Source organism: Merops nubicus, unplaced genomic scaffold, assembly GCF_000691845.1.
Source record: "Merops nubicus isolate BGI_N331 unplaced genomic scaffold, ASM69184v1 scaffold5213, whole genome shotgun sequence".
Classification (NCBI taxonomy): Eukaryota; Metazoa; Chordata; class Aves; order Coraciiformes; family Meropidae; genus Merops; species Merops nubicus.
The window spans coordinates 285,820-311,288 of record NW_008596863.1 but is presented as its reverse complement, the minus strand read 5'-3'; the positions used below and the strand labels follow the sequence as shown (position 1 = coordinate 311,288).

Below are 25,469 nucleotides of genomic sequence, written 5' to 3'. Positions count from 1 at the left end.
CAGCAGGACAAGCAAGTCATGGAAGTTGTTGTTAGTTTGTTCTGCATTTTTAATATAGCATAAACCACTTTGCATGAAACTGAAAGCAGAGTGTGCAGGTTTAGTGCAAACCCATTCCTTGCTTTGGTTACTGAAAAAAAGAAAAGCTGTACAGAAAGGTTTCCTCTTTGACAGGTACAAATGCAAGAGGGTTGTCCTCTGATAGCTCATGATGCTGCAGACATCTGTATGGTTTACCCGGGTAACTGAGCACTCCTAAGCACTTTGCAAAGCCATCTCTTCAGCCCTGCAGCACACCGATGTGCTGTGGCAGGTTGCTCACCCCTTTCCCCAACGAGCTGCTCCTGGCTGGGACTCTGTGGTGGGACCTTGCTATTTATAAACACTTGGCCTGCCTCTCAGCCCAGGCCTCTCTTCTCTTGGGTTCCAGTCTCACCAGTTAGTGCAGGTAGCTTTGGTGCTTTTAACATCAGGCATTATTCTGCAAGACGTGTATTTGTTGCGGTTTGCTCTCGTGAGTCTGTTCCTGTTTCGTGTCATTTGGTGGCCCACGACCTCTCTTTCTAAGGGTTACTTGCAGCTGTTCATTTTTACAGAATGTGCTTTTTCATTATGGTACTTGCTTGAATCTCTCCTGAGAGCTCTCCTCCCAAAGGAGATACTATAATCTGCCTCCAGAGCTAAATGCCACCCTTTTGTGATAAGAGAAAAATTCTTTTTCTTTTATTTCTTTTTTGTCTTTTATTTTTTTTTAAATTCCCTTCCCTTCCTTTTTCTCTTCCCTCCCCTTCCCTTTCCCTCCCCTCCTTTTCCCTTTTCCCCCTTTCAAGATGTGTGTGGAGCAAGTTACAATCTGCAAACTCTTCTAAAAGTCTACGGGGGTTCAAAATCCATAGCACTCGAAAATCCTTCCTCTGCCTTTCTAGGTGACAGATGCTGCAGTGTAACCCTCAGAGAAACGGAGCCCCTGCCTTTGTGTTGAAAAAGAAAAGAGGTTTTCCCATTTGCTGAAGGAAAGCCATCAGTTAGGAAGAGCAATGTGACAGCCCAAATCTGCTTTCAGCAATTCCTTTACTTGACAATTCCTAATGGTGTGTAAGGAATCATGTTCATCGAACATGGCTTCAAACAACATGAGTGATGTACCTCACAGAAACCCTCAGAAGGAGGAGAGTTGACTGGCAATAAAGGAAATAATTAAAATGAAAGTATTAAGCAATGACAATTAGTGAGCTGAAGTTCTACTGCCAATGATAATGTCTTCAACCTAATTAAATTTTTGGCTCATTGATTATAACAAATACAAATGTAGTTTGGATTCTCCTTATTAGACTCGGAGTTTTAGACTAAAAATACATGGGTCTGAATGTTGCCAATGAGAGTATTAATGAGGAAGTGCTAATTTTTTAGGAATCATAATGATAGTAATGTTAGTGCTTCCTTTCCCACAGATAGTCAGAGTCATAGCAGTGGAGAAAGGCTCCAGGCTATGTTGTGGTTGCCCAGGCACATTTTAGGAGGAGTAATAAAAACTTAAAAGTATGTAAAACATAGCTGCAGAGAGGAGGCTACTTTGAAAAACCACAGAAAAAATAAAGTATCTTTAAGCTTCTAGTAGTGGGAGGGGAGTTGCAGAGCAATGGATTTGATCATCTGGAGAGCTGCTGAGCTTCTCTCTTTGAACAGCTTTCAGAAGTGGTTGCACAAATGTCTGTCAGGGCTAATTCTGGTGCCAGGAGTGACAGCTAATCCTGTCTCATGGCTGAGCTGGACAAGATGACATTGAGAGGTCTTCCACAGTTTATTTTTGTCTTGGTTTGTCTCCTTCTGAGCCAAAATTGCCCTTTGTGGGAATTGTTTTCCATCTGTCATTTCTCCTTAAACAGGATTTACTGCTCCAGGGTGATCAGGACCTGTTGATCGTGAGCCTCAAAGAAACAAGCAGCTCTGATACTCATGTGCCTGGTTCTTTCTTGCATTAGGAAGAGCAGTAAGACACAACATACCAGGAAAACTTGATATTTAAGAAGTGATGATTTTTCATAGTATAAAGATAGAATACTCTTCATTAGAGATGCTCAGGCATGCTTGTTTCCATATCTGAATGTCAGGATAGAATGAGGTTTTTTAAAACTTGGTTATTAAATCACTATGATGAAACCTTGCTCTGAGCATGACAGAATCAGTAAGGGAAGGGAAGGGCATGAGAGAAGGGGCCATACCAAACCACCCTTCAGCTATTTCTCATCTTCAGTGTCTAGACACCTATCCTGTGCTTATTGATCTCTGGTTGAATCGATTTCTTGGTTCCACCCCTTCAGTTCCTGATAGATGCTAAGAGCAGGCTAAGTAGGTGGAAGCTGTTCTCTGCAGGAGCTTGAGGGTGCACTGCACTGAGATGAAGCCCTCTTAAATCAAGTTGGGATTTACATGGCATTTAATGAGAACAAAATTCTCTGCTGGCCCAATGCCTACTGTTGGATCATTCCTGATGAGTCTTTTGTGGTATACAAGGTGCCAGCACACACAGGAGCTGGGTCAAAGGTGTCGTTAGCAATACAACATAGTGACATATGGGAACAACGTGGATGAAGTGTCCTCTCCCCCACCCCACCAAAGCTGTCTGAAGAATAGCATGTCATCTTTACTTTCAAATTAGAACAGAAAGTTTCAGCTTTTGAAAATCTACAGTGAAAAATGGTTTTGAAGTTCACATTCTTTTGTTTTAAAAAATTCCTAATTGTTTTTAAGTTTCAGCCTTTTACTATCTGATTTTAAGCCATGAAAATACTGGTAGGAGGAGGACAGTGTTATGAGTCATAACTTTATGCCTGGTACCAGAGTAACAATTAAATGCTGGTTGTTCATCATGAAGTAGTACAATTCACTGTGAACAACAGTAACTTCAGGAGTTTGCTTGAACTGCTGCATTTACATCCTGGGTCCAATTTATAACCCTAGAACCCTATGTCAGCTTTGTGCAGCATAATAAGACAAATATTATCATTATGCCATTGCATAAAGTAAAAGCTTATTTAAACATGCACCTTTTGCAGAGCTCTAGGCAACCTTGTAAATCACTACCCAGCCTGACATAGCTCTTAGCTAAGTGTGATTTACATATTTTCTCAACAATGTTCTCTCAAAATAAAATGAAATAAATGAAAAATACTGCTAATTACAATAAAGAAAATGTCTTATTTTAAAATCAAGAGTCCTTTTAAACTTTTAGATACTATCTTCAGGTAAGTAATAAAATGCCACTAACTATAGATATATTACGTGTGTTTTGGAAATAGAAATTGGAAATTATGCCCAATTCTTTTCAATTGAAAGAGATGTGAGGCAGAAACGTATTGTAGTGAAAGAAACTGAATAAAAAGCACTTTTATTTTGGAACAGTGTTAGAAATAATCAAAAAGGCAGTTAAGTGAGATGATAATTGAAAGCCTGAGAATGTCAGGAATCGTGAGACTTTCAAAGTCGGCTGCTGTAATCACCCCATGAAGAGTCATGTTCTTTAACTCTCCTGTGTTTATTATCCCCAGTGATTCTCATGTAGCTTCTCCAGCCACCTTCACAAGTTAATTGCCTTATTTTAATAAATATAATAAAAAACTAGGGAGTATCTAAATTCAGCAAGAGAACAAAGAAGCTTTGGGTGTTCTTATGTGAATAGAGATAATGATCCAGATTACTTGTTCAAAATGTAAGCAGCAATAAGACAGATATATCTATCTATATGTATGGAGCCACATAAAGGAGCTTGTCAGGAGCTATTGTCTGAGCCCACTGTACAGAACAAGAGAATCAGCAAATCCTCAGCTCAGAAAGTAAAAGAATAAGTGACCACAGAGTCTATTTTTCATTTTCATAATGTAACCACAACTTTACCCAATACTGCAGCATCTTACTAAAGCAAAGGGCTTGAGATGGTTCCAAAAAACCCAAAGAACCCCAGACAGCAGCACGGGCCTGGGGGAGGTTCCCCAGCAGCCATCTGCCTCCCTGGCCAGCCCGCACCCCATGAGACAGCCGGCTGGCACCCTGCAAACCTCCTGTCCTGGAGACCTCATGAGTAGGGCAAAGGGATGGGGGAGAAAAGGGGAGACTGGAGCATGGCAAGACAGAGCCTGGATGCTGTAATGAATTTAGTAGGGAAGTACAGAGATTCTTCCATTGTTTCCATTTGCAGGTAGGTCCCTGGGAGAAGGCGGGAGTCAAAACACTTAGGAAAATGTTTTGATTTTGACAAAGTAGAAAATATTTTGGGGGCACTTTTCTGACTGGGCTCTTCTGTGAGCAGTTCAGCCTGAGCTATGACATTAACTTTGATAAACACAATAAAACACTTATGTTTGCCTGGCTTCTTTAATGCCAACTTAATATGAAATCAAGTTCCTCACATTACAGCACTGCATAGCTGGATGCTGTCTGCAGCCTGTGCCATCTTCCAAAGCAGCAGCCACTAGCAGCTTTTCAAAACCAGCCAGCAAGGCAGCGTGGTTGCAGTTGTACTTCACCAAATTTTTTCTTTTCCCTTATGTACATTTTAGACAGGCAATCAGCAAGTATATGGCTATTTATTTGCCACTACTGCAGCTAAAGCTCATATGAACCATTACACAGAATATTACTTTTCTTTCTCCTTTTATATGCCTGACCTTGATAGCTTTGCTGTTCGCTGGTACCGTTGCCATGGAAATGGGAGAATGATCTTTCTGTTGATATCATTGCATAATTAGGGGTCACTGAGACTGCTTAGGTCAAGAGATCATTTTCAGAGTTCAGCTCTTCGGGCGGGGGGTGAATGTTATTCCACCAAAATTTTGTGCATCTGCTGATATGATTGTTACTTTGTCATCCTAAATTAAACTACAAGCCCCACTAACTTCAAGCTAAGAGCCAGAAATATGTGCTAAACCTACAAATTTCCAAGAAACCCCATCTCCCTGAGGCTGCTTTTCCTGGTTGTTCCCAGGCATACAGCACTACCAAGCAATGAAGTTTGTTGCCACTTGTGAGCTGATCACTGGTAACTGGATGTGTAATTGCTCCTGACCATTTTGAGTTGTGTGTAAAGAACAATCACTTATACTGGTAAAAGCCTCTGGAAATGGAAATTTGAATATCTCCAGGGTGTGGTTAGCTCAGAAGGTTTTTTTTTTTACTTAGTGGCCTGTCTTAAAAAGCCTGACAGTTCTACAAGGACAGTTTAAGAAAGGACAAATAGGACCTTGTCCTTTTCCAGTGGCCACCAACATTGTCGTTCCCTGTAAACCTATGTATATACTCAAAACTTGTCCCATTTTTGACAGATCACATTTTCCAGATTACCAATCATTTTTATTGCTTGCCTACAGTTTTTCCATAGGAAGACAATTTTCTTGAAAGCTGATACCCACACCCCAACATGCTGCTCCAGCTGAGGTGTCACCAGCACAGAGCACAAAGTAGGGGCTACTTTGTATTTTTAATGAATAATGTTCCTGGTTTGACATCCTAGGGTAAGGAAAAAAAATAAATTGTAATAGTGTTAGATCATGGCCTACAGTTTTATGTCTTTAAAAAAAAACAGTTTTATAACTGTATTTCATTATCATCAATTGAAGGAAGCTAGCTCCATGTTAACATCTAATCCTGTGTTTTGGTCAACTCTTGAGATGTTTAAGGGTTAAAAAAAGGCCCCATCCACATTAGCCTCCTGGCTTGTCAAGCCAAAAGAGATGTATGCTGCTGTACTGTTCCCATTCCCTTTGCTTTTACTTTTACAGAGAGATTTTGGAAAGCTCTGTCTGCCTGTAGTTTTAGGCTCTCTGAGCAAGTCTACATTTTTGATATACCCTTTCTTTTTCCCTGCATGTCCTCTCTGAACAAGCTGTGCCCTTTCATATCAGTATTCCAGTCATGTAAATTCATCCCTCAAATCTCCTGTTATGCAAGGAGAAGCAAACACTATGAGGTCCTTTGCATAACTTCTTTAATTTGACAATTCCTCGTTATTGGCACTGGGTCTGTCATCTTAGTTTACTACCAGTAAAACAAAGTTTTTTTCACTGCATGGTATAATAACTATGAGAAAGATTCAGATGGCTGTAAATAGCACAATCAGACTAATTTTCAGTATGTTATTTCAAGATGACTTGGAGAGATTTATCCAATTAAAAATAGCAACTGTTGGGCTAATGTAGATTTGTACCCCACACTGACAATATACCTAAGCATAGTCTGTAGAGAGAGCTGTCACTGGATGGAAGAAGTCCTGCATTAGGGGCTTTGAAAATAGGTAAAACAATGGCCACTGTAGTCAAAGAAATAATTAGGTGCAAGCGTTGGAGAAAAGAAGTAGCTGGCATGTAGCCTGGTTCACCTGGCACCCACAGGCAGGATGTGGCCCTTTGGGATATTTTCATTGCCTTCTCCTTGGAAGAGACAGGTAATGAGTGTTCTGGGAATAAGCTGTCCTAACAAATCCCTTCCCCTGGGCTGATGCCAGCGCAGAGCTAGACACTGTGTCCCTGGCTGGAGAGGGGGGAGTCTGAAGGAACATCTGTTTTCACATATGGAGAGCACCCAGAGTGGCCACAGTTAGACTATCCTATTAGTATGTTGCTCCTGTAACTAACTTTATGGTCATATTTTGTCATATTATCAAATTAATTATGTGATATCTTTGTCTGGTCCAGAAACAGAAATAATACCATAACCTTTTTGAACCCAGGGAAGTGAACAGTTTGTTTTCAAGAAACCTATAAATCTTCATTATTGTAAGGATCAGGCTTGTTCTTTTCCTTTTTCTTTTAAGGTGCTTTCATTTTCCACATGGTTTTCTAAGAATGTGATTATTTTGGCTTCTGACCATGGTCGTCAATACCAGCTGCTGGGAAATTTGTTCTGTCACCCATTACTGGAGTCTCCCACAAAACTTTTTCAGCAGGCACGTTTTTGGACTTCCAAAAAAATTAACCTGTGACTGCAACAAACAGTCAACCCTTTAGTCTACCTGGATTTTAAAGAAATGCACCATTGATTGTGAATTTATTGTAAATGATGGTACACAAAAAGCTTGTATCATTGCTCACCTGTGGTGGTACTCAGCAGATCTTCAGTGATCATCTAACTTGAAGTATTTATACTGCCTGTTCTTTTAGAGGTTGCTGTGGGAAATGAGAAAACATATTCTGTTACACTGGGCTATTCCTGAGGTTCAAGTGATGCTTCAACAGAAGAGCATGAAAGGAAACAGAGAGACACACACAATGTTTTGATGATTAAAGCACAAACATACAACAGGATTATTCACTGCCAAAAACTCCCAGTCACCTTTCAATACCAATGAATTCACCAAGAACAGAGAAGCTCTTGGGCATCTCTTGGGAATGAATACAGGTGTAACTGGGTATCCTGGGGTACAAAGCCTCTCAGTGGAGGTTCTATATCTCCTCATCCAAACCAAATTATTAATACACCTTGGTTGGATGTGGAACATTCTTCTACTGTGAGAATAAGCTCTTATTATTTTCTTTAATGACTCAATAGCAAAGTTCAGTGGAAAATTAGCTCTAACCTTGGGCTTGGGTATGGCGAAGCAGAGAATGTTGTCTCAGCAGCAGTGCAATGAGAGAATTGGTGTTAAAAAATGTTGGAGAAAAGAATTTTAGAAAGAGGATGGAAAAATCCCACTGCAAATTCAGTTCCCTTGGGGAAAATCATAACCACTGAAGGTTCAGATTACCAGGCCATTATGTTTTAATTCTTTACATTTTTTTTTAATAACTTACATTAAAGATAAGGAGAAGGACATGTTTTAGTAAAGTACTTACTACTTTCTTTGGGAAGCATTTATTTTCTCTTACGGTTTTAGGATCAGGAGGTGATGGAGGTGACCTGGGACTTGATTTGTGGAAGGCTTTAGCAAGGCATGGATTCCTATATCCCTGGTTGGGTGCTGAAGTCAAAAGTCAATGCTGCTAGCCCCTGGAACTACCTTCTCAACATTAAAATTCTTAAGGTACACCCATTTTGGGTCATGGCCATTATTTTGTCAGGCTTGACGGGAGTTTGAAAGGAGACTTGGATTTCAGTCCCTGCTCCACTGAATATTTAATATAAAATAAGAAATATTAATAAAGCAAGGATTAGGTAGGACTCTCCTGAGAGAAGAGAGTGCCTTACAACTAATCTGTGGAGTACACCTTCTCGCTCTGACCCAGTGACTATTTAATTATTTAATGTAAGTGGAACAGGTTCAGTAGGAGAGAACGAGCATCAAGCAGGGAATCAAAATGCTCTTCTGGAAAAAAAGGGAGCTGCAATCCCTTAGGCAGAAAAGTGATTTGAGCCCAGATCTCCTATATTCTGGGCAAATGCTGTATCTACTAAAGGCAGCTTTAGATTTTGGGAGGACTTGTAAGAAATGGCACCGCTTTGGCAGACAGGTCTGTGGTGAGAGGGCTGGGTATTGAGCACTGAGTGTAGGAGAGAAGGAGTGATACCACCCCTCTTCCCTCTCATACGATAAAAATAAAACTGAATTTAGTTGCTGTTGCAGCCTACCTTTTTATTTTATATTTTTTTAAAAGCTACAATAGTTTTAGTTAGCAGCCCTTCCCTCGATTATAAACTGCACCCACCAGAAAGCAATGGTCTGATGTGTCTGTAACTATTTCTTACTCAGTTTCACAACATCACTTTGAAAGGGCAAATAACACTTGGGAAAGTGGGAAATGGCATCTGCAGTTAACAGTGGGTTTGTTTTGTTTTGTTTTGTTTTGTTTTTCCCCTCCTAATTATTACCATTGTACCTAGAAATCACCCAAAATTAGTCTGGGAACTGTGTACACACTAATTAAAAGACATTCCTTGTGCCATCATACTTATTGTCTATATAGTCAAGTCAAAGCATAGGAGGAGAAAAAGGTACATGTGTATTTGCAGGAGTTCATGAGCTACTGCTCAGTGGCAGGAGCAGAATTCAAATCTGTGTCTGTCCTTTCTGAGATGAGAGCTCTACTTGTTAGATCAAGATGTCTAGCAGACATTCAGAGATTAATTTCATTTTGAAAAAAGTCCAAACACCTACTCTCAATGCCACTGGCATGAGTGTACAGAGTAAATTGGTTGCTAAGTTAGAAGGGGCTCTGAGGGATTTGACTCTGCAGCCTGTGTTCTGGCTACTCTGCTGAGCTCTTATACCACCCACAGTGCATTGCTGAGACTTGGTTGTTTTTTACTGAGGAATGAAAAGAGCTTGATCATCCAGACTCCAAATGCCACCAGTGGCTTTGGATCAGCCCTGGAGACTGTGGTGTATGCTTTCATTGCTGTTGACTGCGTAGTTCCCTAAAAAAGATGAGTTGTTATCAGGATTCTTCCATCTGCCTGTTTGATGTTGGTGGGAACTCACCACCTAAAGCACTTAGTATTGGTTTTGCTCCTTGGAGGATCAGGTAACCAGGTGAGCAGCAGCAGCACACAGCATTCCTGAATGCCATGGTCAGAACAACCATTCCCCAGGCACCAGCAGGCATGGAGCCTCAGAGCTGCAGGAATGGAGCCTGAGTGCTGGGCAGAAGGAGCAGACAAGGTGTCTGATGGAAGCACTGCTGAACTGGAGTGGAAAACATTTTCATTTGGAGTCAGAATTGCTGCCTGTGGTTTCCCAGCAACTCTCCAGCTTCCAGCTTTGGGGTTAGTAAACACTACTCCTAGCAAATGGGAAGCTGAAGCTAAATTCAACTTTTCTCAGCATTAGTCTGAAGTGTTACTTACAGGGTTGTGGAATTTTTTTTTTTTTTTTTTTTAATAGGAAATACAAAGGATATTGCTGACAGTGACTAGTGAGCCATTAAAGAAATGAGGGAAATTTCAGTTAAAAGGCCTATTTGTCAGGGTAATAATTTTGGTGAATTGTTGTGAAGGTTTTTTTGCTTTCTTTAGACAGTGTTTCCTCCAATTATTATATAATTCTGACTTAGAGGTCTGACTTTAGTTCTTACTTCAGCAGGCATCAGGACTGAAAAGTGGATGTCAGAAGTCTTAAAAGGATTACTGCTCCATTTATAACCAGTAAAATTGATTTGTGAATGAGGAGTCCCCTTCACAGAAGTAATAAAGTTTTCTTCTGCAAGCAGTGAAATTCTGTTCTTGTAGCTGTCAGTGTAGTCGTTCTGCATGGGTGTAAGATATCGACAGCGTGCTCAGGGCAACAGCAGAAAAGGGCAGGGATTAAATAAGGGAAAGGGAGCAATCTCGATCGAGTAGAGCTGTTCCAAACCAATTGCAAATACAATAAAACTGTAAGGGCCAACCCTGCTCTTGGAAAAATGTTTCTAGTAACTTCAGAAACAGGTTAGTGATTTTATATGAGGTTGGTAATGAAAGTACGTCTCGGAGCTGCTGAAACCTGTACTTCTTGCACACTGGGACTTCCATACATCTGTGATAATTATCCAGCTCAGACAAGTTTCCTTCCTCTGTTGATTGATTAGCAGACACTTCAGGATCTCAGCTGGTGTAAACCAGTGGCTAACACTCCGTCTGACTGAGCAAGAGACATAGAAAATGGCAAAATCCTGCACTGAAGTGAATGCTAAAACAAAAGCTACCAAACAAAGCCAACTAAAAAAAAAATCAGGAGTGGAAGCTCTCTGTTGAGCAAGGTTTCCTTCTCAGGAATTAGAATTAAACTGTAAGAACAGGAAAAGGGATGGCAAATACTTTATTTTTCAACAGGAGACTTAAAGAGGGAGTGCATGTTAAATGGACAGCTTGATTAACAATTAATGAATAACATTAACACTGTTCTTGAAGTGTATCACAAAAATTTTCTAAGGATTTTTCAAAGGACTCCACCCTCTCCCTCAGCACAGGATTCAGACATGAGTGCTCAAGTGAGTGGGACTGGGGATGAGCTTATGAGGACCAGCAACGTCTGCAGAGCAGCCTCTGCAGCTCTGATGGCAGAGGCTGGGGCACTGTGCAGTACTAACTCATTGCTGCTTGCTTTTTGTCACCAACAGCCATGCAAATCTGAGCGAAATGAAATAAATCATGGCAGAGTGGCTCTTGGTGAACAGTGCTTGAGAAGGCTCTGCAGCCCAGCTGGAGAGACTGGCAGTGTTGGGGCAGGGTGAGCCACAGCCCGAGCTGCAGGCTGAACTGAGAGGCTCTGTACAGCTGGTAATATCCCAAAGGCTATTCTTGGATATAAAAATTTAATCAGACTCAAGTTATTTTTGTATTTTCCAGAAGATGTCTGTATTACAAAGTAATAACATGTACATACTTCAAATATATATGTATATATATATAGGCAAAAGGAAACAATAGAAAGGAGAAAAGAAGTCTTTTGTGCTGGTTCTGCCCTGTTCCCAAGGAATTCCAGGACTGATCACTCAGTGTGTATAGATTCAGAGAGACAAAAATCTCACCAAACCTAATGCTGTTAGACTGCAGAAGAGTGACAATATCTGAGCTTTTAAAAATGTATGTATGTGAGAAACAGGCTCAGAGGCCAGAGCACGAGAAGGGGCACACAGGAGAAATTTAAAGGGTCCATTACAAAGCAACAACCATTCTGTTTTCTGAGACACTAGGGCACGAGGACAAAGAAAGATTTTAGCAAGGTTTATGAAGTCCTGGGAGGGGGCTGGACCTCAATATCTGCAAGGACCTGCCACTGCCCCAAAGTGTTGCTTCTTCATGTCACCAATTTCATAGACAATATAAAGCTCAAGTGATGGTAGTCACTCTTTTTTTGAAGGTTGCACAGTTTAAGTCATGCAGTATTCCTTCTCCAAAACATGTATTTGATTGCACTCTATATCCTATGGTACTAGAACTAAGCTACTAAAATATTCACACAGCAAAGAAAAATGGGAATAAAAAAAACTAAAGTATGTGCAGTGTATTGGAATTAATGTGTCTAGTAGAACATTAACTTTTGTATTTCTAAGACTTTTTAACCTTGCCACCTTAACGGTATCCTGATGCAGCATTTTACATTTAGTACTTTTCTTTTTTAAAGATCAAAGACAAAATGAAATAAGGATGGGAAAGGGAGAGGTAAGTAGAAGAAAATAAAAGAGGATCAGGGACAATAGAGCTGAGTCTTTTGCTTGGTGAGGAGAGATCATAAACACATTGAATGAATAATTTTGTACCTAGAATAAAATTCAGAGGACACAAGCATAAAAAAGCTGTGTAATAATTAGAAGAAAAAAAAAAGGCAATGAGATTTAAGTGATACATGTGCAGAACTGACCCTTAGATAGTTTTAAATGAATTTTACCCTCATGTGACTACTCTTCTAAATAGATGTGCATGAAACATTAATACATTTGCACAAAAAAAATCCCACATCTGTATTTTGTTTCTGCTTTTAGCTATGTATTTCTGCTGCACATGTGCTGAACCCTGTGCTCAACAGTGAGCTGTCTTTATTACTATGCTATTTTAAAAGATATATAAGGCTTTTCTGATGTTAAAGACTCCTGCAAACCCAAACTGTAAGAATGATTTTGAAAACGTTGGAATTGAGTACCTAACCCTATTCTGCCCCCATACAAATTACAGATGAACCTTTTATTGCTCTGACTCAAAAAGAAAAGCTGAAAACTTATTTTTGTTTTTGTTATTTTGTCTCAAACCAGCTGGGGAAAATTATATTCCAAACTGCAGATTTTGTAAAAAGTGAGGGTGTGAGAACAAAAGAGAAAAAGAAGAAAGGGTGGTTTGTTTTGAAGACAGTTTTACAAGTGTAGCTGTGTTGGGCATACGAATCATCTGCTGGATAAGGTTAGAGAGGACATCTAAACCATCATGGAATCTGAATGCACCTCATCCATCTTCCAGGTGTTTGCATATCCTTCCCCCAGGCCTGCCTCAAGCCCTGCACAGAGGCATTTTCCTGCAGGCACAGGGGCTCTGTAGGATTCGAGAGGTCTTTCTGCACAAAGCTGATTGCAGGAGGTCGTCTTCTGGCAGCTCCCCAGTGGAGCATGTCTTATATTAGAGGTGAAGCAATGAACTTCAATCTTAGCAGAGGAAAAAAAACCAAAAGCTTCATGAAAATAAACTTGTATCAGTTATTTTTAAATTGTATCTTTTAAAATGTATTTTTAAATTACATAGGAGAGCTCAAGCTTTAAGGTTTTCCTTTATTTTCTGGCTGAACAAACTCTTTGCAGAATTAAATTGAATTGTGTAGAAATATTCATGGCCGAGGACATAAAGTTATGAATCAATACAGAAAAAAAAAAAAAATCCATATTCTTCCATATCCCAGACTCCCCTATAAACCTGAAGCCTATGTGGTCCTTCACATACACTTTTAATTAAGAATATAACGAAGTGTGTGTTCAGGTCACTGAAATGAACAAGATATCTTGTCTCTAAGTTTAATTAAAGGATTTCTTCATTGTATTGTGTTGTACAAAATTCTCATTTGTTGTATTTTTGTTGTAATTACAAGTGGACTCTTGTCATGCAGCTCTATGCACTTCTCTCCTGAACCTATACTTTAATCTGTGTGAGGGGGTAAAAGGCACATTAATCTCCCTAGCAGAACTTTATCTCTTCCACAGGTTTCCAGCTAAATAGAAATCTGCTAATTTCTGAAAAAAAATTGTTGCTTTTGAGAGCATGGACTGACTTTTATTTTCTCACTACTCCTGTTACCATTACTGCGCTCTTGGCTGCTTTATCTCTAACTATATGTGCCATTTGGCACCAAAGAGGAAATTCACTGAAATATTTTAAACATATTTAATTGCAAGCTTGTGCTTAAATTCCACAGGTTACAACAGGAGTTGAGTGCTGTGGTTAGTAGGGATTAGCTCTATCTGCTGTGTTGGTTCAGGGTATTTTAAATGGGGACAAGGCACTTCTTCGTGCTTTCTGTGTCGTACCACCGAAGTTGTACTCGGCTGCAAGGAGGAAGTTTGTCCTTTGATGGCTATCACTGAAAATGTGGTGCCTGGGTGTGCAAAGCCTCCATATCTATTTGTCCTTGACAGGCAAAATTGCACTGGGCTGTCTGGTTAGTAGTATCCTGACAGCAGAAATGTTTTCCCCTGTGGGAGTGGTGGAGGTTTTTGAGAGATTACAGAGTGGACAGACATCAGGAACGCTCTGGGTTGCCCAGGGCTGTGGAGTAGATGTATAGCACTTGCTGGGAAAACGTGGGTGATGACTTATTATCTTGATTATTGGTCACCTGGCCCTGCTCTGTTTTACACCTGCCTTTACATGGGCAAATTGATGTGGAAACGAGCTGGGGAGGTGTTTATTGGTTTAATCTAAGAGTTGGATGGATTAGGTTAAGAAGAGAGACTGCCATGCCCACTAGAAAGGTCAAGCAGAGTGATTGTCTCTGAATGATGTCTCTGAACACCTACTCCCACCTTTCAGCAAACAAGATATTAGGGACTTCCCACACAAGTGGCTGCATCTTAACAATCCACAACAGAACTCTCTTCTGTGAATTTATAAGATCCGTTTTAGATAGCTGTAGCATCCTGTGGCAAGGACTTCCATAATGTAATCCAGTTGCCTTCCTATTTTTTCTGTGATTACACTAGAAAGGCTCTGTAGGGCTATGACTACAACATCCTTTAAGTCGATATTACAGGGTCTATGCAGACACAAAAGTACAATTCTTTAGAGCAATTCATTAGCGTGAATCAGAGATTCACTGAGGGCTTCACAGGGAGAAGACAATTGTGTGGGATAAGCAATAATCTTTGTGAGTTAATTTTTGTCAGCTTTCCTTGGAAGTGGCTGAGTGGCATTCATCTGCACAGCAATATTAGCAAACATGACATGTTTATGTCAAAGCAGGAGACAGATGCAAGTGTTGCCTGTACCTTTTCTACAGGGTCCTGAGTGCTCTGTGAGGCTTGGCTGCCCTTAATTCTTGTTACAGATGAGGGAAATGAGCTCCTTGGGGGAAGTGCATAGTTCTTTGTGTTTAATGTAGGAGGCTATGAATACACTGCAGAGACCTAACTGTGATCTTACAATTCTAAATGCAATGCCTTTGTTTTCTCTGTGGATTTCTTTGTGTTTACTCTTTATATACAATTTGGTCCATAGAATTCAGCTGCTGCAGAAAACTTTCTATAATCATTTAATTCTCCAGTATACTACAATTTCTTTTTGTCTTCCACTATAACAAATATTCTGTATATAAGTCGTTAAGGCAAAACCAAAATCTCTTATTTTCTCAGTGTTACTAGCTTTTCAGCTTTCATACCACCTTTTACTGGAATTCTGCCAAGTCCTCCAAGCTAAGCAGAGTGAACACATATCAGTAATGGCCTCTAAGAAACACAGGCTATTTCAATATTTGGCATAATTTTTTCTGAATCAGCTCTGAAGGAAGCAGAGTGGTAGCCAAATAATACCAGGGTGTTAGAGGATTTGCATTTGGCAGAGGTACATCCTGTCTCTTCCCATTTGTGGTGATTAAAAATCCCAAGCCTCTTTCTGTAAGAGAAATACTGTGTTGTTGTGACTCAGCTGTAGTGCTGAGCAAACGTATTTTGGAGGTACTGTATAGTGGCTTTAGGTTTCCCTGTGATGCTGCCTTTGTTCTCAGTTTCTACTCTCTGTTTTTGACTCTTACACTTGACTCCTCTCTGACAAAGCCATACTTGGCTGTAAACTGAAGCTATGACTACAGTAGTTCTATGACCACCTCTCCGTCTCTTAGTTATGTCCATCTGTATTCAGCCCATGTGATACTGAAGTTCTGTTATCCCCATCTGCATAGATAAGAAATGAGTAATTAAGAGACTTGTCCATTAGAAGATTTTTATGATGAAGAGAGTCACACACACTCTGCCTTGCTGCCAGGACATAATTGATAAACTACCTAGTGTGGAGGCTGAAATTTGTTTAGCTGTCTCACCACATTTCCTATTTTTTATTTTCTCTTTCAGACTAACAGCTAAAGCCGTTGCTGTTCTCTTACCGATCTTGGGAAGCTCATGGATCTTTGGGATTTTGGCTGTCAATGCCCATGCATTAGTATTTCAGTATATATTTGCTGTTTTCAATTCACTACAGGTAAGTACCTGGTGGGAATGTTTATGGCTACTGAACTGCTGCTGAGAGCAAATAAATGGATCATTAGTGATGTTTTCACATGCTCATATTTACTGGATTTTTTTTTCTATGTTCCTTCCTCAGTGTTTTAAGTCTGTGCTGACCTTCCAGTGCTGGCAATTGTTTAGTCTCTGTATGAGCAGAAGTTTTATCCCATTGCTTAGTTTCCAGTAACAAAAATTAAATAAATGAGACAATGAGCTTGAGAAATGAAATTAATTCTTCCAGTACCATGTACCACAAGCAAGATTCTTCAGCAGAGATACCAGAACAATTTTTCAGTGTCAGTTTGAGACTTTACCATGGCACTAAATGAAAGCAAACAGAAGTTTGGGGGAACGGTGTGGCATGAGGAAAAAGTGGAGCTATTCTGCATGCTGTACATGACTCTTGTGAGCAGGCAACAAGACCCTCATCTTCTTAGGACATAAAACCAGAAAAATACCTCTGTCCAAGAAGAAAAGTAAGCATCTGCTTAGATTTAAGCAGATATTTCAGTAGAGTGTAAATCTATAGGTGTTTTATAATTCTTCACTGAATAATGGTTAAGAAAGGGGCAAAAAAAAAGAACTCCTGTAGATACATTTTTGTCTTAGGAACAAATAGCACTGTGGTTACAAAAAGAAAGCAACACAGTTCTCCCCATAAGCTGGTAGGAAAAGTTCCAATTTTCATCCAAAATAAAGCCCATCAGTTTGACTGAATTCTTCTCAAAAGAAAATAAAAGTATACATTAATAAATAAAACTATCTGGGGGAGGCAAAGGGGATTGTACCTTTTCACTTTCCATTGGACAAAAAGCCCAGATAACAAAAGTCTGTTGTGAAAGTTTTCCTAATGCTAATATCTTGCTGTCTCTTGTGATAAATATTGGTCCCGTGTCTCCCAAAGAGCATTTCCCTCTGCCTTAATCTTTGCAAGCACAAGGAGTTCTCTTGTTTTCATGAGAACAGAACCCCTGCTTCTTTTCAACCATATTTCTCCTTTAGCACCCTGAAGTTTAGGAGTTGCTGTTTCACAGGAAAAGGTCCAGACAAGCCTCACAGTAATGTAATGCTGCAGGTTTCTTCAGTTTAACATTGGGCACAGCTTGGCCTGCTCTTCATTATTTATAGATCTCCAGCCACTCAATACCTGCTTTATACAATACAGCGAGAAGCACATTATTGGATTTCATTCTTCATAGTCAGTCTTTACCCTTCTCCCTTTTATCTGTTTTCAGGGATTCTTCATGTTCCTGTTTCACTGTCTTCTGAATTCAGAGGTAGGTAACCAAATGGTGGTAACGAATTTGGCACTGCCTAATGCAAGTAACAGGGGTGTAAAACAAGAGAAGATCTTCTCCATTCTCACTGCCTGCTGTGCCACCCATTGCCTTTTACTGTCAATTAACACGTGACAGCAGTGACTTTGTGACTTGTGGCATATTGACCCGTGCTTGACATTTGTTTTATTTAACATAAGAAAGGTTTAAAAAAATGTATATAAGAGAAGGCAGTTCAAGACTAAGTAAAGAATCTCTCCTGAGGTCTGGAGGAGTAGAGCAGGGCATGGGCTATGCTGCTAAGAGAGGATGCTTAAACAGTGGGAGCAGTCCCACTCAGGCAGTCCCCACTGGGGGGGTCTCTGGCTTTGTTGCATCTCTAGTTCCAGAGAGAAAAATAAACATTGTTTTCAGGAAAACAGACTTTTGGATGTTGCCCATGCAATTGTTAATGGAAAACCAGAGTAGAACATATTCCAGGTATTTTTCTTGGCAGGAAGTTCAGGTTTTTAAAGTGGACTAAGAGAGATGTTTTTGCACTAAGGCTGTCACAGAGCAACTAGGCTAAAGCCAAGGAAAGGCTGATGTAAATGGAGCTTGTGGAGACCATCTCTGCTGGGCCTGGAGCTTGCAGAATCCTCTCCTCCCATGGCAGACAGCAGAAAATGCTCAGCAACACATATTATTTGTAACAAAATTTCTTATGGAAACCATTTCCAGCATGCTGGTGGGGGCTACTGCTTACATGTGAATCCCACAAGCCTTTGAGTCTTCTATAGCTCCTTCTTCAGGCTGCTTCTAAGTACCTCTACCCCATCTCCTTCTGCTTCTTCCTATGCAACCATAGCACTCCAGATCTTCTGTGGAAACATTATTATTTATTAATATTTGCCAACCTCATCAGTCTCAAAGCATCAATGCAATCTTTGCTACAATCAGTTTGGAGAGGCAGGACTGACTATGAAATTCTTGATCTTTATTGAAATCAACTAAAGTTAAGTAGGCAGGCTAAAGGTAAGGTAGAAGAATATTTCTTTAATTCTATTCTCCCCCAAGCTCAGAGAGCTTTCTTCCTGCTGTCAAGCTTCAAATATCTTACAGCAAATGAAAAAAAATTTGAATTGCTGCCATTTTTCCAGGAACCTTGTGAGAAATTAAATTCAGAAACTTTTCAGAATTCCTGTCCTCCAAATGCAGTTCATATATAGCTAATGTGAACTGTCATTTTTGGTGAGCAAGTCTTATTGGCTCCACTATATGCTGTGTGTATCTAAAATACTTCTTCAGCTAAGCTGCGAGAATTCTTCTTGAGAATTTTGTTCTGACCATAGAAGTAAAACTCAGATACTGTAAAGTGAAATCTGCAGATATTTCCAGGGTGTTGGGTAAAAAAGAGGGCTTTATTCCCAGGGTGCCCCAACAAGGAATGCACACACGTTGTAGAGGAGCACAGGAGAATGGATCTGATGGGACCTGGGCCATGTCCATAGTGCCAGTGTCACCCTTGACAGCTCGGTCAACAAAGGCCCTTGACCTCACCCAACAGTTTGACTCTGTGCCTCACTACTGCCACTGCTAAACTGTAGCTTTATTCCTTCTTACTGCAGTTTGAACTTCTAATTTCCTGTTTCAGCTACTATACATTTAAAGAGTAGATATTTCCCCTCCTTTCCACAGGAAAGGGAAGACTGTGTGACTTATCTTTTCTTCTCCTGGTCTCCTCCTTTGATTAATCAATCTGAGCTTCTTGTAATGTGGTTTTGCTTCACCTGTGATCATCCTCACTGCTCTCTTCAGGGCTGTGCCCAGCCGTGCCCTGCTTTTCCTGGGATGCAGGACACAGTGCTGTAGCTGAGCCCATGCCAGTGTAGAATAAGAAGGAAAGATTACTTTGAGATTACTTTGTGTGTTTTGCAGCCTATGCTCCCCCTGACAAGATGTTCTTTATTACAGCACTGTGACACTAGTCAATCACTGCCAGCCAGTAGTTCTTGATAAGTCTCACCTCCTTGCCTAAAGACTGACAGTCTCACCATCTTTTCTTTATACAGTTGACTGTTTTCACCTTGGTGCAGAATTTTCCTACATCTGAAGGGAATTTCATCGAGCATCTTTAAGTAATTTCAGTTTTCAAAAGACTGGCAGTTGGCTTACATCCTCCTGGCATCTGGGAACCACCAGCAGGGCCATGTGAGCTCCAGGGAATATCTGCCCAAACTGGGGAGCTTGTGGTCCAGCCTCGGGCTGTACATTTAGGTAGAAAATATGAAAGTGTCCTAGTGAGCTGCTGAAAATCAGTATAATGGCACTTTATGAAATCTTTCAAACCAAGACTTCAAATGCTGGGAATATATGCTTATATACACTCCAGTTTTCATTTCTTGCTTCTATTATTTTTAGCAAGATGAATGGTAATACAGTCATACCTTGGACATCCCAGGGAATATCTGCCCAAACTGGGGAGCTTGTGGTCCAGCCTCGGGCTGTACATTTAGGTAGAAAATATGAAAGTGTCCTAGTGAGCTGCTGAAAATCAGTATAATGGCGCTTTATGAAATCTTTCAAACCAAGACTTCAAATGCTGGGAATATATGCTTATATACACTCCAGTTTTCATTTCTTGCCTCTATTATTTTTATTTTTAGCAAGGTGAATGGTAATACAGTCATACTTTGGACATCTAGGAGGATGAGATAACCCAGATAACATGAAAATGTTGCCAGTGAAATGAGACGTACCTGAGCTTACAAAATTATTTGTATTTAAAGTATGAGTACTGGAAAAGCAAAGTTAAATTTTAGAATAAGACCATAAATATAAATAAAAATGTAGGGGCAGATTGTTTGTTGCTTTTTACTACAGTGATGATAATGTGGAGGAAGGGTAATGGGGAAATGATTGTAGGCTGCACCTGTGAAAACAAACACAATCTTTTCAAAAGAAATCTTCAGCCTGGTTTAATTTTTTCCCCCAAAGGTTAGAGCTGCCTTTAAGCACAAAACCAAGGTCTGGTCCCTTACCAGTAGTTCAACTCGCAACATCAATGTGAAACCCTTCAATTCAGACATTGTGAGTATTCCTCCTCTCTTTTTTTTTCCTATTGTGCTTGAAAGTGCTTCAAATTAAATTCTGTCAGAAAGAACAGGACACGAGAGGCCATGTGGGCGTTTTTAGTACCTAACGTAACACATGGTATAGACAGGTGAAATCAGGAAGCATTAAGTTGCAGCTACAATATTGGCTTTGAAAGCAAAGGACAAAATTCTGTCAAATATCAAACAAATTCTGTCATCCTATCAAATAAAAGTAAACAAAGCTTCATGAACTCTGGAATATGGTTCTATGGGACTGTTCCCACCATTTGTAGTAGACTTCCTCTTAAAAATTCAAGCAGCATTTTGGCAATGTGTTTGTCTGATGCTGATGGCTTTTTGATAGGGCACTTTTACGTTTAAGCCTGAGGAATGAACTCTTAAATAAGTCAACATCTGAATACGCTTTTCTAGCTCTCCTTAAATTGTCTTGAGGAAAAGACATTTGTTTTTATAAATAACCAGGCTCTGGAAGTGATAGGGATAATTAAGTGATCACTGCCAATCACCTTCGATCCCGGTAACAACTGTTTAAAAACCCTTTATGGCACATGCTCTCAGGGCTCTGTGACAGCCCTGTCATGTAAATGGATTCTTTCAAGCTTTTATTTCATCCAGACAAGAGTGGTTTAGGAAAATAAATAAATCTCTTTTCAATATTATTTTGTTTTCCAGATGACTGGGAACAGGCCAGGCACAACCCCCACAAAGCTGAACACCTGGGATAAAAGCACCAACTCAGCCAACCGCATTGATTTATCAGCAGTCTGACAGCAATACCAGCTTCCCAGTGAAAATCAAGCCATGCATTCAGGACATCTGACACAGTGTCCACCAGTTTGTTTTTTTTCTCACTGTTTAATACCAGCAGAAAACTGCTTTTTTAATCACTGCCAGATAAATTGGAAATTGCCATATTGGTTTGTTGAGTAAATAGCCCTCATCTACGTGCCTTCAAAACTTCAACACTATTAGCAATATCTGTAAGAATAACTAGCACAAATATACACTGGATGGTTTTGTCAGCAATGATGAAAACACTAGGTATGCAAAAAGGGCTTATTGTTATCCAAATCATTCCAGATCCCAGAACTGAGGCAAAGAGGCAACATAGCTCTGGAAAGATGGACTTCTGTACTCTCAAATGAAATGCTTCCCATTGTGATGTTGTAATGGGGCTATTCTGGTCTTGCTGTGCACTCTCTGTTTACATTTATTACCTTACTTATTCAAAATACATAGTGTGGTGATTAATTTAGATGCTACGAGGAAACCAGGACTTCAAGGAGAAGCAAATTCCAGCACTTCACTTCTCACGTGGACGTGGAATTAGCAAAGCTAAGATACACTTAAGTCTCTATACATGTTAACAGTGTATGTAACATGTAATACTTCTATATGTGGCCTATTAGTATTTTAGATACCCCTGTTTACGTTGTGCCCATCAAAGGCAGAAATGGCTGAGGCTGTCCTATGGCAGTCCACAGCATTTCTGTTGATGGTCTGTGTCTGATGACAGGGCTCAGTACAAAGTATTTGTACTGCTTTGCCTGAAGCCTTTGGATACAATCAACAACTGTCCATCAAGTGCATTTCACAAATGCACTGTAGCTTTTGGAGATCAAAACCTGGCACTGTGACTTATCTTTCTGCTTTTACTGGTCAAATCAAGACACTGAATTCCAGCCACAGAAATGTAACAGAATGATATACTGTGAAGACAGCCAAACTACAAATAAGTCTATTTATTGTTACCTACAGACATCTTTTAAATAGATCTCTGCAGAGTCTTTTGTGGTTTTAAACTCTGCTCAGCACTTAATAGCTTCTGCTTTAGGACTGCTATGAAGTACCTTTAAGAAGGAAAAAAAAAAAGCCCCAAACCACTGTAATTTTTCTTATGACTAGTGTTTTGCAGGTGCTCAGAAGCGATGCTTGGAGCACAAGGGAGTGCAATCTGGGCTGTGCCAGTAATGCACCTTTCCAGCTGGGGGTAAATCAGATTACAAACCCTGGAGGTGAATAGAGCCCATAAATTTGTGTCTTGCTCTAGGATTTGCTCAGCAGCCAGGGTCTCCAGAGCAGTTTCCAAAGACTAGACCCCCTTTGCAAAGTGGCTTTGCAGCCATGTCTCCTTATCTCCAGCTCTTCCTTGTTTGCAGTAGCTGTGTCCTTAGCAGACTGGGTACACTGGTTTGCAGGAATCACCAAGGTAATCAGCTTTCCCAATACACTGGGCTACCAAAATATGCAAATCTTCAACCTTATTTTTTTGCTAAGAGGTTTTGTGTTCTGTTTTTTTATAATTAAAGTTTTGTATCTTCAGCAGCCCAGAGCATTTCTGGTCTCAATGAATCTAGCAAGATATCTGCTATTGATTTCCAAGAGAAAAGGTATTTGCACCCTAACGTGCAGGATGGAAATTGCTTATTGGATAGTAAATTTGTAAAAAAGAAAATAAAAGCAAATTGATCTTCAGGGAACAGGAAACATTCATCAATTAAGACTGTATTTAGTGGAGTGTTTCATCCAAAAGACAAGGAGTTGAAATGTTAGAAAAATATCCATGCATTTTATCTTTGATTGATGCAAAATAAGCTTTCTCCATGTTTTCTTCCTGTACTAATTAAAAAATGATCTGTTTCAGTTTGGACCTATCCTGAATTCTCCCCTTCCTGGGCATGACTTGTTGGGATGGTCACCAAACTGAAACCCCACAGTCCACCCAGGTTTGTCTGTAGCTATAAATTGAAACATTCTACAGAAATTATCTTAGTTTCACCATATGTATATGCTAGATGTATACAGCAGAAACAGAGCAGAATGTGTCATACTGCATACCACACATATAGGTGCATGAAATATATAGGCTTCAAACTAAACTCAAATTGTTGACAGCTAACTCTAAAAGATGGGTCAGTAAAAGCTAAATATCTAAATGGCTACATCTGTACTTTGGCTTTTGTGTATGCCTTTTTCCTAACATTTTCTACATTGGATTTTCTTACAGCTGTGCAAACAGGTGGACTTCCCTTAGCCTGAAAATGATTATTTTTTTTCCCCAAAAGACATAGTAGGAGGAGCCCTTGGAATGTATGGAGGAGACTGTAACAGAACAGTACTGTGATAACAGAATTCAGTGTTTGTATTGCGTGCAGACAATGTATTTAAGCATATTTTTTATACTGGAGTATGTGTTTTTTTGTTGTGGGTTTTGTTTATTTCCTTTACACTGTGACCGTGGACACAGATTTAAACTCTCCTTGATTATTTCTCTCTTAATCATTGTATACAAACAGTTCTGTGAATGAACCAGAGGACATATAAAAGCTTTTTTATTATAATTATTTTATTTTTTAAGGCTATTCCCATCTAGACAACTTTCATTGCCTGCATTTCTTCCTGTGCTGATGTACATTAGTCACCTATGTCACTACCCAAGGTCCATTTAAAAAAAAACCCCATGACATAGAAATGACAGTATGAAATGCCAATAGTATGAAAGGCTAAATCTGTTTTTCACCCAGGTATACTGTATTTTAAAACTGTTCACCAAAATTTCGTGGAAATGGTTTTGCTTTTATACTTTAGAATGTGACATAGATGTATTATATCTGGAGGGAGCATTTATTATCCTGTATCTGCTGAGATCCACTGCGGATAACCTGCATCCCGTGCTGTAACTTTTGAATGTTACCTGTGATGAAGCAGTTTATCTTGTTGTTTATGTCACATGGGGTTAGGGGCTAGAACACTGTATTTATAATACTGGGTTGGGAATGGGATTTCGTCTGGTTTTGATAAAGTAGTAAAAAGAAAAACCCCACCACAAAGTACAAATATGTTCCATTGCCATCCAAGTCCATTCTTTTTGTTTGATTTAATGTATTTTTGTTGTTGCTGAATGCAGCAAATGTACTGAATAAGAAATGCTCAAATGAATCTTTAAACAATCTCTTCCTGTCCTCACACTTTTGAAGCCTTAAAATCTTGCAGTTTATTTATGGGCTTGTATACAGCAGGTATTGCAGTATTTTTTTTTCCAGTACAGCCTCATTTTGTCAATGGTATGAAATCTTAATTGAATGAGATGTGAGTTTTAAAATAGGTAATGCAGTAAGAATGACTTTGCCTGTAAGTAGTAAAATAATTTAGGTTGTTTCCCCCCCTTCCCCCTCAAATAAATAAGAAGTCTTAATTTCCTAAAAGAACTTTGTATTTGTGCAAATTTTTCTTTTGACATGGGTTATAAACAACAGCATAACAATTATGGCTCCCTATGAGTACTATTGTTGTGGTTAAACAAGCAGAGCTTACTCATATGACAGGTCCTACTATATGCATCATGTGCATCTAGGTAATGTGCAGATAATAATCTTATATTAAAGTTTATACTCACAGAATATACTGAGGAAAGTTGTTCCCTCCCCTTTAAGAAAGGAGCTGCTTCATATTTACTTATGAAGCAGCTGCTGCAGATTGTTTCTCTAACCCAATTATTCCAGCAACCTGATCAAGGTCAGTTCCTAGGTGAAAAAAATGCTATTTATAGATACCACAAACAAGTTCTGCCTCAAACTTGGACAGGAAGCTTCTTGTTCTACCAGGTCTCTGCATATGACAGTGTGTCTATACAAACATATAAATGTGTGTGTGCATATCTATCTATCTATCTATCTATCTATCTATCTATCTATTTTTATATTATTTTTTCATGTTTTTGATATATACATATATACACACACATCTATTTTTATATTTATATATACACACAAACTGTACAACTACATATAGATGTATTTAAATATGTGTATGTACATCTTCCAGAAGTGTCTTCCTGTCACCACACCACCACCAACTTCTCCTGTATTTTCTGTGGATAGGGACAGATAATTTGCTGGTTAGAGGAGGGGTACATACACAACAATTAACTTTCCATGGTAGTTTGCACTCTCCTGCAGGCAAATAACTGTAGCAACTATCAACTGCCACCAGCTATACAC

General features: G+C 39.5%; 1 protein-coding gene across 1 annotated transcript in view; it reads left to right on the top strand.

Annotated features, from left to right (window-relative positions):
- GPR133 (G protein-coupled receptor 133) overlaps nt 1-21,237 on the top strand; it is a 149,292-nt gene extending 128,055 nt beyond the window's left edge. The window contains exons 22-25 of the mRNA XM_008936510.1: nt 15,945-16,071; nt 17,333-17,374; nt 20,351-20,443; nt 21,142-21,237. Coding sequence (XP_008934758.1) covers nt 15,945-16,071; nt 17,333-17,374; nt 20,351-20,443; nt 21,142-21,237 — 358 coding nt within the window. The remainder of the gene's footprint in view (nt 1-15,944; nt 16,072-17,332; nt 17,375-20,350; nt 20,444-21,141) is intronic.
- Nucleotides 21,238-25,469: the final 4,232 nt, after the last annotated feature.